Source organism: Malaclemys terrapin, chromosome 9, assembly GCF_027887155.1.
Source record: "Malaclemys terrapin pileata isolate rMalTer1 chromosome 9, rMalTer1.hap1, whole genome shotgun sequence".
Lineage (NCBI taxonomy): Eukaryota > Metazoa > Chordata > Testudines > Emydidae > Malaclemys > Malaclemys terrapin.
Genome location: NC_071513.1, coordinates 66125224 through 66138935, shown reverse-complemented (window position 1 = coordinate 66138935; position 13712 = coordinate 66125224). Strand labels below are relative to the sequence as shown.

At 38.4% G+C, this 13712-nt stretch overlaps 1 protein-coding gene across 4 annotated transcripts in view; it reads left to right on the top strand.

The window, feature by feature from the left end:
• The window catches only part of SPSB4 (splA/ryanodine receptor domain and SOCS box containing 4), a 187605-nt gene extending 174685 nt beyond the window's left edge, over positions 1–12920 (top strand). For all 4 annotated transcript variants that reach the window (XM_054038755.1, XM_054038752.1, XM_054038753.1 and 1 more), the window contains one exon: positions 11649–12920. In XM_054038755.1, the coding sequence (XP_053894730.1) occupies positions 11649–11776 (128 nt within the window). In that variant the 3' untranslated portion in view covers positions 11777–12920. The remainder of the gene's footprint in view (positions 1–11648) is intronic.
• The last annotated feature ends 792 nt before the right edge of the window (positions 12921–13712 follow it).

Genomic DNA, 13712 nt, shown 5'->3' with positions numbered 1-13712 from the left:
GACTGTTGCTTCACTGCTGTTTTCTTCAACTGAGTAGTGCTTTTAAATACTACACAGTTTAAAACTTAAATCAGGATTAAATTATTAGTTTTTAAATTTTTCCTCTGCCAAAAAATAAGGTAATGGCATGGTACCATATTAAACTTTATCTCCCCTGGAAGATAAATGCTAGAGACATTAAAGTGACTATTTTATCAGTTTTAGCTAATAACAAGATCTTGGCATCTGTCACCCATTAGTCTTTTCAAGAAGAAAACACAGTAGCTCCCAGCTGCTTGTATGCGAAGAGACAGGTGGGGGAGCGTGGGATGGGATGGGGATGCAGGAGTATGTTCTGAGCGGTAACAGAGTTAAGTTCACATTACAAGAGGTGAATGGGTTATAGTGTGTGACTTTTTTGAAGACCACATGTATTAGGAAGGGGATACTAGAATAGAATACTAGGAGAAAAACACTTTAAAGAACCAAAGTCAGATGTGCAAAAGTATGTGTAGAAGAAACATTGACACTGGTGTTTTGTTTAAATTGGACACACATTGACACAGATAAAATTCTTCTAAAACACCCAAATTGTATAAAAATGTAGTGTTGTAATATTTTATATAGCTAACTATGTTAGAAGGTAGACTTGGTTACTACATAGCTTACTCACTTCTGCAGAAAAAATATTGACTGCCCTTGTCCTGGCACACACGGCTAACATCTGAGTCCTGTTAGTTGGTAGAGTCATATTTTATTTTTATGACTGATCATAATCTGCATTCCTTAAAAATGTATTTGCAATTTCCTTTCGTTAGAATATAATGGAGAAGCTGCACTGCCTTAACAGGCAATTTAAACAATGCAGTGGGCCACATTTCCCCCTCAATTACATCAGTGCAGCGCAGCTCTAATTGTTTCAGTGGGGTTGTGCCAGTGTAACTGGAAGAATAATTTGGTGCTATATGGCTGTGTGGAAGTAAAACAGTAGTTAATCATGAGAAGGAAGGGTTAAGAGGTATGCTTCTTTCTTGTCTACATATATTTAATTTTATAGTTGAGTGGTAGTTGAAATGTGTGTGAACAAAGTGTTTGCATAAAACCAAATGCAAAGTTGTATGTACAGGAATAAAGAATGCAAAACATACCTACAGAATGGGGGAATGTTGCCTGGAAAGCAGTTTCTCTGAAAAGGATTTTAGGGGTCATAGTGAGCAAGCAACTGAACATGAGCTCCCAGTATGATGCTGTGGCAAGAAGGTTGGGAATCGTGAGCAGGAGTAGAGAGGTGATTTTTACCTCTGCGTATGATATTGGTAAGACTGATACTGGGATATAGTGTCGACTTCTGTTGTCCACACTTCAAAAAGGATGTTGAAAAATTGGACAGGGTACAGAAAAGAGCCACAAAAAAGATTTGCAGGCTGGAGAAAATGCCTGACAGTGAGAGACTTAAAAAACATAGTCTGTTTGGCTTATCAAAAAGAAGATTAAGGTGACTTGATAACAGTGCATGGGGCAAAAATACTGATATTAATGGGCTCTTTATATAGTGGAGAAAGACATAAGAACCAGTGGCTGGAAGCTTAATTAGAAATAAGGCACAAAGTTGTAACAGTGAGGGTAATTAATCAGTGGAACAAACTACTAAGGGAAGTGATGGATTCTCCATCTTTTGATGCTCTCAAATCAAGATGAGATTCTTTTCTGGAGGATTTGCTTTACTCAAACCCAAGTTATTGGGCTCAATACAGGGGTTAACTAGGTACAATTTAATCGCCTGTGATGTACAGTTAGGTCAGACTGATGATCTAATAGTACCTTCTGGCCTTAAATTTATTTTTAAAGGTGACTTGCAAATATAATTAAAAATTGGGTGTGTACCCCCCCCTTTTTTTTTGTTTCTTTATGATAGCCTGACAACTTTACCAAAAAAAAAAAGTGTGAATGAACTGAGGTCAAAACATTTGGCATAAAGGGTATATTTTGACATCATCCATATAAAGGTGGAGGTTAATCATGATGGCATTTGAGGAGGGAGAAGAGGACGAGGACAGAAACCTGAGGGATGCTGACAGATATTTAGCAGGACTGGGCGAGAGGAGGAATTAATTACATGCATCAAGTTTTGAAAGCAACAGCTCAGAAATCAAGGGCACCAGATATTTTCCTACTTTTCCAGACTTTGTGCATCAAACTTTCATTAGTTTTGCATTGAGCTATTTCCTTTCTCTCTTTTGAGTAGATCTGTTTAAAATTTTCATATGAAAAATCCAATTTTTTCAGCCAGCTTTCATTTTGTGTTGATTTCTGAGGCCAGGTTGAAAATTGCAGCTTAAAATAAAAAGGCCCTTCATAGATTAATGGTTACTTTTTACTAACGCAAAGTCATACAAGAGTAGACAAGTTGTGTTATTCAAGAAACATTTCACATTATTACATCTTGCAAAATTCTTCATCAAATTGTGGTTCACTTTTCAGGTGTCACCCAGAACTTCTGTGAATAATAGTATTTTTTGGTGTTCTATGGCTCAGGAGTGCAGTCTTCATTCTTAAAGCATGTTTGTTGGTATAAGGAATTCCTATTACTGTGCCAAACAGTTAATAGACTACAAGTTGCCAAGAATAAATAAGCTTGTCAGTCTCCACTGTGTATATACATGTGATGTGAGAAGAGGTGTTAAATAGGCATCTGTATGTGCGATAGCCTTGTACCTGTTGTCACATCACATTAAATTACAGTTTAAACAAGGATGATATCTTCCCCACTTGTGTGTACAAGTGTATGGCACTGAATGAGTGGCATAATGATTACTCTCTCCTATCTTGGTGTGTCACTTGCTGGTTGATGTACAGCAGTCTGTAATGAGATGATTGAAAGAAAGGCTTATAAACCGACTTGTAGGTTTTATTGCCTAGGATGAGTGTATTTTAGATACACTTACTGTTTGGGAGGAAGAGTGAAAGGAATATCTTATTTTTATTTATTTTACTTTGTGGCGTCATTAAATTAGTCTCCTTTTTGAATACTGTTGCAAAATTGCGTCTGTCTAATTTGAGCTGTGACATGGAACTGACAAGACAGAAAGAAAAGGGACAAGTGCTCTGTCTTTCTGAAAAATACAGTTTTCCCCCATCTGGCAGCTGCTGAAATGATGCTGAAGTGGAGAGCTTTCATAATAATCCTTAATATGAGGAGGAGATGCCCAAAAACACATTTAGAAACATGACAGAGCTTTGGAAGCAGGCTCACCGTCATACATTACTGGAATAAGCTGCTGGAGTCTGGAAGGAAACCTTAGGTTTCCTGTGAAAAATTTGCCACATTGCAAATATCTCACTTTGTATTAAATTCCTAACCAGCCCAAGAAACTGAAAGAGCTATTCCTGTGAATCATGTTTTCTTTACAATTTTATATTTCAGCTTAGCAATTCATTTTTTTTAATTGATAGGATATTACTAGCATTCATAAGCCTCAGTACAGCTGATGCCCACAGAGATTCTGCTTTGAGGGCTTGTATTCTTCCAAGCTCACTACCACAGTTGGCCACTTCAAATGCAGAAAATACACACAAAAGTTATAAACAAAAATGGAAAATTAGTGATTAAATGGTAGGCCTACAAAATGTATTTTAATGTAGCTATAACAACATTCTAAGTACACAGTGTTGTGGGGGAATAACAATTAGTTCCTATCCTTGGAGTAACGCTGTTCTCTTTTCAGGGACAAATTCTTAATGTTCTAAAAGTAAAACTGATTTTCATAGTTGAGTTCTCAAATATTCAGAATACCTCTTTCCTGCTGTCTCCTGCAGTATTCGAAGAGTCACTGTTTAGTATTATTTGTACCACCTCAAGGTCCGTATAGTGCAAAGTGAAATTTTATTTTTAAAACCTTGAATGTTAGTGTTTCAAATATTTTGGGTGTGGAAGGTCTGTGTATTTTATAGGTGGAGCACGTAGCAACACACACAGTTAAGGGTTGTCAAGCATTCTCTTTCTAAAGAGACTATGTTGCTTAACTATTACCTTTCTGGCTGAAGTTTCTATGTTTACTCCTTGCCCCCGGTGATTTTTTTTTTTTAAAGTAAATTTCATGAAAAACTGTAGTCATGTCTTGAATATGAAAAGAATGAGAAGGGGGAGGTGGTATGGAGGAAATCCTTTTGTCATTAGAAACAGTTATTGGCAGTTGTTTTGAACAGCTCTAGCACTTCAGTGGTTTGGGAATCAGGTTCCTACACCATTTCCTTCCGTGATGCCAATATAGGAGGCATGGGTGCAGAAAGAATGCCAGAAATGGCACTTTCTTATGCCCTGCAAGATCCTGGCTGCCCTTTTGGCTTCTTTGGGATATTGGTAATTGTCGTATGTTAGAACTGCCCAACTGCTGCTCTGATTTACAGCTGGAAACTTGGCTCTGGATCATGGGCATACAAAGATAAACTATATGCTACTGTAACCCCCAAGGAGATTACCTAGATTCCTGGGGCTCTGTCTGCTGGCAGCTCAGGGAGAGGCACACTGTTCCTGGTAGGGAGGGGGAGCCAAGGCAGACTCGGAGTCTGCCCAGCAACCAATAGGGAGTGACAGGCCCTCCCAGGTTGCTCAGGAAAGGGGAGAAGCCATTTTTTTTGAGACAGTCTGAAGCCAGCCAGGGCAAGGGCTGTATGGGGAGCTGGTGAGTCCCAGGCCTGCATACAGGGTTCCCCCTGAGAACTGGCCTCTAGGGACCTGAAAGCAAGATCCCTCAGCTGGGCTTTTCCCCCTCCACTGATGACCACAAGTTTGTAGAGTTTTGCTGGGAAACTTCCCCAGCCAGGCTGAGTTAGCCCTCCAGCACCCTAGGTGAGACCCGTCACCACATGGTTAGCTCTACTCTGGCTGCTAGTCCAGGGCTGCTGCCTGCTGTGAGTGTGTCTGGACGCTGGGGTAGGAGAATACAGTTTGGATCTTAGTATAGTTGTGTAATCTGCACCTTGAGTCCTGCACCCCTTTGTGGTGAGGGGAAATCCTGGAAACAGAAGCCTGCCAGAAGAGGATCCCTGCCAGCTGGGATCAGCCCCTCTGCAGTGACCAAGGCATCCAGAGTCCTCTCTGAACCTGAGGATCATTCATGGAGTTTGTGAGTGCACCACTGCAGAGAAGATATTGTAGTCATAGGTCATCAAGGGCCCCAACAAAGTACGCATACCAACGGGACACCGATCTTACATTGCTACATCCAGTCACATGACTGGGGAAAACCACAGGTATTATCAGTGTTGGCACCGGTGACCCTAAGAATAGTGTTTTATCCTGTTCTGTTACATTTGTCTGCTGTTTAATATAATTACTGTGTTGAATATATTGTATGTATTTGTATTATTTCTTTGGAGTCTCCAACCAGCTGGCAAGTATATGGGGATTATCCTGTGGTTAGAATTTTCCTCCCAAAGTGCCCTGGTGACCCTGCCAGGAAGGAGTGAGGGGGGTGGAGGCACCGCCAAATAAATTCATAGGGAAAAATAAAGAAGATACACCCTCCTGAGTGGGTGGCGGGATTCAGAAGAACCCAGACCTGTCCATCAAAACCTGTAAGCAGATTGGCATTAAAGAAGGTAACCAGGTGGATAGGGGATGCTACACTACCTATTATATATAATACACTAACACTCAAGGTTGCACCACAAGTTTCTCAGCCAGACCCAAGAATCTAGCCCAAAGTCCTTAATTGCATGATTTTATAGTATTATTTTGCCAAAGGACGCCTGCATCATTCAGTGTGCAGTTTGGACAACAAATGAGGCAGTAATTTAGTGAAAGACAGAGTTCTTACCTTATAATATGCAGTTAAAGCTAGTTCTCATCCTTTGAACCACATGATGTTGCCAATTTATAATCTGTGATTTTTACCATCATTCCTAGTTCTGAGCATTTTTACATTTATCACATTTAAAACTGCTTTAAAAGCCTTTAAGAGGCATTTTTAAAAATAATAATTTTTGATAGTTTAGGGCCATTGCACAGCTGGAAAATTTTCGTGTTTTTATTTTTTCTTTAAATAACTTTTTTTTTTTTAGTTTAGAGTAAAACTTTTTTAAAACATTTTAGACCTAACCTGCAGAACTGATGTAGACTGAAACAAGAAGACAAAATATTTCAGATTTCATGTTATACGAACATGTTTAATACTTGAAGTTTGGCAACTGCTGCAAACACTTGAGGGCATTTTCTTATTACTATTTAGTAATTGAACTTTTAGAGCCCATGTAGGATTTAGTGAGAGAGGAGATATAGAACCGGAAGGGACCTCGAAAGGGCATCTAGTCCAGTCCCCTGCACTCCAACCTGCTCTTAAAAATCCCCTATGATGGAGATTCCACATCCTCCCTAGGCAATTTATTCCAATGCTTAACCACTCTGACAGTTAGGAAGTTTTCCCTAATGTCCAACCTAAACCGTCCTTGCTGCAATTTAAGTCCATTGATTCTTGTCCTATCCTCTGCGGTTAAGAACAATTTTCCTCCCTTCTCCTTGTAACAACCTTTTATGTATTGTTATCTTGTCCCCTCTGTCTTCTCTTCTCCAGACTAAACAAACCCAATTTTTTCAATCTTCTCTCAAAAGTGATGTTTTCTAGACCTTTAATAATTTTTGTTGCTCTTCTCTGGACCGTCTCCAATTTGTCCACATCTTTCCAGAAATGTGGCACCCAGAACTGGACACAATACTCCAGTTGAGGCCTAATCAGCATGGAGTAGAGCAGAAGAATTACTTCTCGTGTCTTGCTTACAATACATCCCAGAATGATGTTTGCTTTTTTTGCAGCAGCGTTACACTGTTGGCTCATATTTAGCTTGTGAACCACTATGACCCCTAGATCCCTTTCCGCAGTACTCCTTCCTAGACAGTCACTTCTCATTTTGTACATGTGCAACTGATTGTTCCTTCCTAAGTGGAGTACTTTGCATTTGTCCTTATTGAATTTCATCCTATTTACTTCAGACCATTTCTCCAGTTTGTCCAGATCATTTTGAATTTTAATCCTACCCCCCAAGCACTTGCAACCCTTCCCAGGTTGGTATCGTCTGCAAACTTTATAAGTGTACTCTCTATGCCATTGCCTAAATCATTGATTAAGATATTGAACAGAACCGGACCCAGAACGGATCTCCGTGGGACCCCACTCGTTATGCCCTTCCAGCATGACTGTTAACCACTGATTACTACTCCCTGGGAACAATTTTCCAACCAGTTATGCACCCATCTTATAGTAGCTCCATCTAGGTTGTATTTCCCTAGTTTGTTTATGAGAAGATCATGCGAGACAGTATCAAAAGCCTTACTGAAGTCAAGATATACCACATCTGCCGCTTCCCCCCTATCCACAAGGCTTGTTACCCTGTCAAAGAAAGCTATCGGGTTGGTTTGACACAATTTGTTCTTGACAAATCCATTCTGACTGTTATTTATCACCTTATTATCTTCAAGGTGTTTGCAAATTGATTGCTTAATTATTTGCTCCATTATCTTTCTGGGTACAGAAGTTAAGCTGATTGGTCTGTAATTCCCCAGGTTGTCCTTATTTCCCTTTTTATAGCTGGGCGCTATATTTGCCCTTTTCCAGTCTTCTGGAATCTCTCCCGTCTTCCATGATTTTTCAAAGATAATTGCTAATGGCTCAGATATCTCCTCAGTCAGCTACTTGAGTATTCTAGGATGTATTTAATCAGGCCCTGTCTTTTGACTTGTTTTTTCCCTATTTTAGACTCGGATCCTACCTCATTTTCACTGGCATTCATTATGTTAGACATCCAATCGCCACCAACCCTCTTGGTGAAAACCGAAACAAAGAAGTCATTAAGCACCTCTGCTATTTCCACATTTTCTGTTATTGTCTTCCCCCCCATTGAATAATGGGCCTACTCTGTCCTTGGTCTTCCTCTTGCTTCTAACGTATTTGTAGAATGTTTTCTTGTTTCCTTTTATGTCCCTAGCAAGTTTGATCTCATTTTGTGCCTTGGCTTTTCTAATTTTGTCCCTACATTCTTGTGTTATTTGTTTATATTCATCCTTTGTAATTTGACCAAGTTTCCACTTTTTGTAGGACTTTTTTGAGTTTTAGATCACTAAAGATCTCCTGGTTAAGCCAGGGAGGTCTCTTGCCATACTTCCTATCTTTCCTACGCAGTGGGATAGTTTGCTCTTGTGCCCTTAATAATGTCTCTCTGAAAAACTGCCAACTGTCTTCAATTGTTTTCCCCTTAAACTTGCTTCCCATTGGATTTTACCTACCAACTCCCTGAGTTTGCTAAAGTCTGCCTTCTTGAAATCCACTGTCTTTATTGTGCTGTTCTCCCTCCTACCATTCCTTAGAATCATGAACTCTACCATTTCATGATCACTTTTACACAAGTTGCCTTCCACTTTCAAATTATCATCCAGTTCTTTCCTATTTGTCAAAATCAGATCTAGAACAGCTTCCCCCCTAGTATCTTTCTCCACCTTCTGGAATAAAAAATTGTCTCCAATACATTCCAAGAACTTGTCGGATAATCTGTGTCCTGCTGTGTTATTTTCCCAACAGGTGTCTGGGTAGTTGAAGTCCCCCATCACCACCGAGTTCTGTGCTTTAGATGATTTTGTTAGTTGTTTAAAAAAAACATCCATTCTTCTTCCTGGTTTGGTGGTCTGTAGTAGACCCCTACCATTACATCACCCTTGTTTTTTTACCCTTTTTATCCTTACCCAGAGACTTTCAACAAGTCTGTCGCTTATTTCTATCTCAACCTCAGTCCAAGTATATTAATTTTTAATATATAAGGCAACATGCCTCCCTTTTCCCCCGGTCTGTCCTTCCTGAGCATGCTTTATCCTTCTATACCAATATTCCAGTCATGCATATTATCCCACCAAGTCTCTGTGATGCCAACTATATCATAGTTGTGTTTATTTACTATTATTTCGAGTTCTTCCTGCTTATTCCCCATCTAGTATACAGTATACAGACATCTAAGATACTGATTTGATTTCCCCCTCCCCCAGTTCTGGCTTCTCTCCTTTATTTCTGTTATAACAGCCCATGCTCCACCCAAATTCCGACCCCCTCCCAGGTCTCCATGTTTTTGACTTACCTATGGGCTCTGGTCACCTGCCCCCGTATTTAGCATGTGAAGCTGGAGAAATATTTTATGCCTTTATTTAATTTAATTTAATTTAATTTAATTTTATATATAAGATTTTAAAGTTTTGAATTAACTCCATGACTGGTTAATTACTTACATTTATTTGCAAATTTTGGCTGTAAAAATAGTAAAGTCTTAGCACCATGTGGTCACTCAAGAACTTGTAATATCATTGAGCTTCAGTCATTGTCATCTTTTTGAAATGAAATAAAAGATGCCTGGAAGATCAACAGCAAACTACTGCAGTTCAGGATGTAGTGTCTGGAGTGTCTACTGTATTATACCTCAAGTCCTGTAATCTGTGAGCTATCTATGTCTCTCTCTTCCCCTCCCCCCCATTTCATAATCACTAAGCCTTGTTAATGAATTAAACAACTCCATCCCCTAGGAGTTATGTTCCTAGTTGTATGTAAAAGAAACTTGAGATATCACAGATTTGCATTGCTGAATTTGGGGGAGGGGTGTTTGTGTATTTTCTCTAGTAGCCACCAGTCATAACCTATCCAATGTGGTTGAGGTGATGGTAGGGATAAAAAAACTTTAAAATCTTTTGAACAGTGTTTTCTGAGAATGTTTGTTTCAAAAAGTTTCACTACTGGGCACACTAGACAAAGAGATTGGATTCATCATTGGACTTTGTGGGCCATATTTTCTGCTGGTCTAAATGAGTGAAACTCCATGATATCAGTGGAGCTGCACCAGCAGTGGATTTGACCCACTGAGTGTATATAAAACTAATGCTTAAAACTTGTGTATCTTTTGCTTTGTAATTGATTTTTCTGAATGTAGGTAACTTTTGCAAACCATGCTGCAGTTCAATGGTTTAAATCAGTGTTTCTCAATCACCAGTTCGTGGACTGGCGCCGGTCCCTGAGATCTCCCTGACACAGTTTAGGAAGGTAGCAAGTTGTTCACTGGTATCAAAAAGGTTAAGAAACACTGGTTTAAATAATATATTACACACGTAATACAAACATAAAAAACTTACTAAAAAGAATTTAACATACAGTAACAAATGCTTGTAGGCTGAATGATATGGCACCAGTCTGGTTTCCAGAGAAGTTAAAGTAGAATCGCCAGAGTTACGAACTGACCAGTCAATCACACACATCATTTGGAACCTGAAGAACACAATCAGGCAGCAGCAGAGATAAGACCAAAAAAAAAGCAAATACAGTACTGTGTTAAACGTAAACTACTAAAAAAGAGAGAGCATTTTTCTTCTTGATAGTAAAGTTTCAAAGCTGTATTAAGTCAATGTTAAGTTATAAACTTTTGAAAGAACAACCACAACGTTTTGTTCAGAGTTACGAACATTTCAGAATTACGAACATTCCCGAGTTCTACTTTGTTCCTCTATGGAAGTGTTTCAGTTTCCAGGCAGATATAGAAACGTGGTTTTAAAAGGCTGTTATTGCTGTTTTTGTTCAATAGTATTGAAGAACTTCATGTAGTTTCAAGAATTTAGGAGTGTGTTTACAAGCATCTAAATCCATTCAGGTGCAGTTGCTATAGTCGTTGTTTAGTCATAACTCTTGGCAGAGATTTGGTGGTCTCTGTGAAATTCATTGGTGATCTTAATCCAGTTCCTCTCAGATCAATATACTCATCAGGAGGGCTACCATCACAATAGGTATCATGTTGTTGGTGTAGACAGAAGTGTTTAATGGTTTGAATGGATACAGCAGCTGAATTATATACTTGCGTATCCATGTGATTCTTGTAGGTCAGGATAATGTGTGCTGATGGAGTAGCTTGGGGAGCTTGTATATCATTGCTCTTGGATTTTCAGTTTTCAGTGCTGCCAATAAGCACATAATTCAGATTTAGAAAAGTAAAATCAGAACCTTCCAGATGGGCATTTTTTCTATAAGAATCTGTCAACTGAAAGAAACTTGTTTATTTGTGGGGAAAAATAATATATAAAAACAATGAAATTTCCTGTTTTTACTTTCAGTAACCCCTAGAAAGAAAGGCTAGGCACAATTTGTAGGGCCAAGCTAGGTTTGCTGAGAAGTGCATTTAGCCCCTTAGTGTCCCTAAAACGGGAAGGGAGTTGGTATTTAAAAGTTAGGAGCTATTAGTTTAGTTGTGCAGAAAGTTGTGTTATTAACAGATTATAAGATCTTGCATTATTATTGGAAATCCTGAACTCTTGTGTAACAACACTAGCCCCCACTATTGCTATAACTTTAGCAATACTGGGATAGTGCTGGATTACTAGCTCATATTTTAGAGAGTCAAATACTGAGCTGAAAACCTTATGCTTGTTTTACTATATATGTAATGTGATAAAATGTTGACACTGCTGCTTCATAAATCAGTATCACTTGTATATATTTTTCAAGTTTGTGAAAATTTTACCACTAATTGTTACCCTTTGCCAAGCATCATCTTTTTTTGTTCCTGAAAATGTTGATGTCCATTTTCTTCTTTAATAATAAATAAAATGTTGATTTCAAAATATTAATCCTATATTATTTTTTCTTCCATTTTTTCAGCGGAACCCCTGCCTTTAATGGACTTGTGCCGAAGATCAATTCGCTTTGCTCTTGGCAGAGATCGCCTGCATGACATAGAATCTCTACCTTTGCCCCAGTCTCTGAAAAATTATTTACAGTATCAATAAGTCTTAGAACCCTTTTTCTGGCCTCACGTTGGACTAAATCAATGCAAATAGCAGAAATTATTGTTTACATCAAAATAGAAATCTTTGTGGTGGACACTTGAGTGTTATTTAAGTTTTAATATATGTATTTTTTTTTCTGAATCAACTGAAGCAGAACAAACTGGGGAATACTAACGTACACAAAAAACATCAATTTGATCTAGATTCAAAAATTATCTGTTGCCTATAGGACAGTATCCAAGATTGAATTCTCCCAGTCAGATCCTTAGCTGGCACTTATTGGCTTAGCTCCATTGACTTCCGGTAGACACCAGCTGAAAATCTGGCCCCTAAGAGTTATCCTTATGCAGAATAGCATCCTTTGAATAATGTGGTTACTAGTGATAGAAATAACATTGTGTTAAGTTAACAATAATGTCTAAATCTTAAAATGTGATGTTCAGAGGTGCTGAGTAATCATTTTATCTGGAGTCTTGAATACTTAGCCCTTAATGTGTTAGAGGACTTATCATGTCTAAAATATATGAAGTAAGTCATTATATAGAACACCATTGCTGGATTTAAAGGTACATGAGAAAAATTGTTCCTGAAGAGTGGAAGGTCAACTAAATTGGATATAGTAATAAAGTCAATGCAGTCCAATGTTTTCAAGACCAAATTTCATTCCTCCAAAGTTTTGCATAGTTTATAACAACAAAGCTGTTCACTATCTTGAGATTTTAGGATATTCACATTTTAAGAAGCCTGTCACTTTTTTTTATTTGAACAAATTTATTTTTTTTGTGTTATACCAACTCTAAATACTTCTGCTCTCTTTTTAATGTATGTGTGATATATTGTTTATTTATCTGTTTAACGTCTGTGGAGTCCTCATTTAACTGTTTCCATCTCGGAAGGAGTGATTTACTTCCCCCAAACCCCAGATGTATACATTTTTCAGGCTCAACCTGTTTGTAAAGATGCTGCTTTCTACTTGCATTTCTTATGTTTCAAGTTATCTGCCTGATCAGTTATCTAGTTTTTAAACTGGAAGTTGTTGTAATGGCAGGATGTTGACTGTTGAGACTTAACTGCCTTCAGCATATTTTAATGTGAATTTACTGATGAATGAGGAGAAAATTTCTAATAAAGTCTACTGTCCAAAATGAAAACAGTCTCTCCTTTCATTAACTATTAGATATACTTAACAGCGGCAATACATTCTGAGTTGAAGTTCAGTTTCTGTCGCACTTACACTGCTGCTCTGTGTGGTGTTTCTATGGCAGTGGTGTGGGTGGGGTAGAAAGGGAGAGGGACTCATCTGTCTTAGCAGTGCCAGTGCCCTGCTGCTAACATGTCCTACCTAATTGCTGTGAGTTTGTCAGCACCGAGATCAGTTGTATACTATATTGCAATGTCTTGCAGAGGGGGAGGCTGCGAATTACAAAACTTGTTATATCTCTTACTTTTTGCTTTGTTCAAGCCTTTTGCCTAACTATTCCTTTGTTCTATCCTTTCCTGCTCGTATCTTAATGTCTTCTTCCATTGCTGCTCATTGTTCTTGAAAAAGTCTTCCAGTTGTGTGCCCCAGTCAGCCTCGCTCTTCAAAGCAGAAACTTTCCATGAAATCTTGTAATCCTAATTCCCCAAAATATCATACAAATTTGAAAGAATATAACAAAAAAATTTATCCCATCCGATGTATGATCTATGGAAAATCATGCTTCTCAAAAAGCAGCGACTGCTCCTCCCTTGTTAACTACAGAATATCCTTCCTTTCCTGTAGCTCACCCCACCATGTCTAATGCTATATTCTTGTGCTTTTAACCAGTTTAAATTGCAAGAATCACAGGACCCCTTTAAAATGCTGTGTATACCTATGGTACTATGTAAATAATGTTATCATTTGAGGACAAGGGGAGGCAAACACAATAACTTTAGAATGATGCAGAGTGAC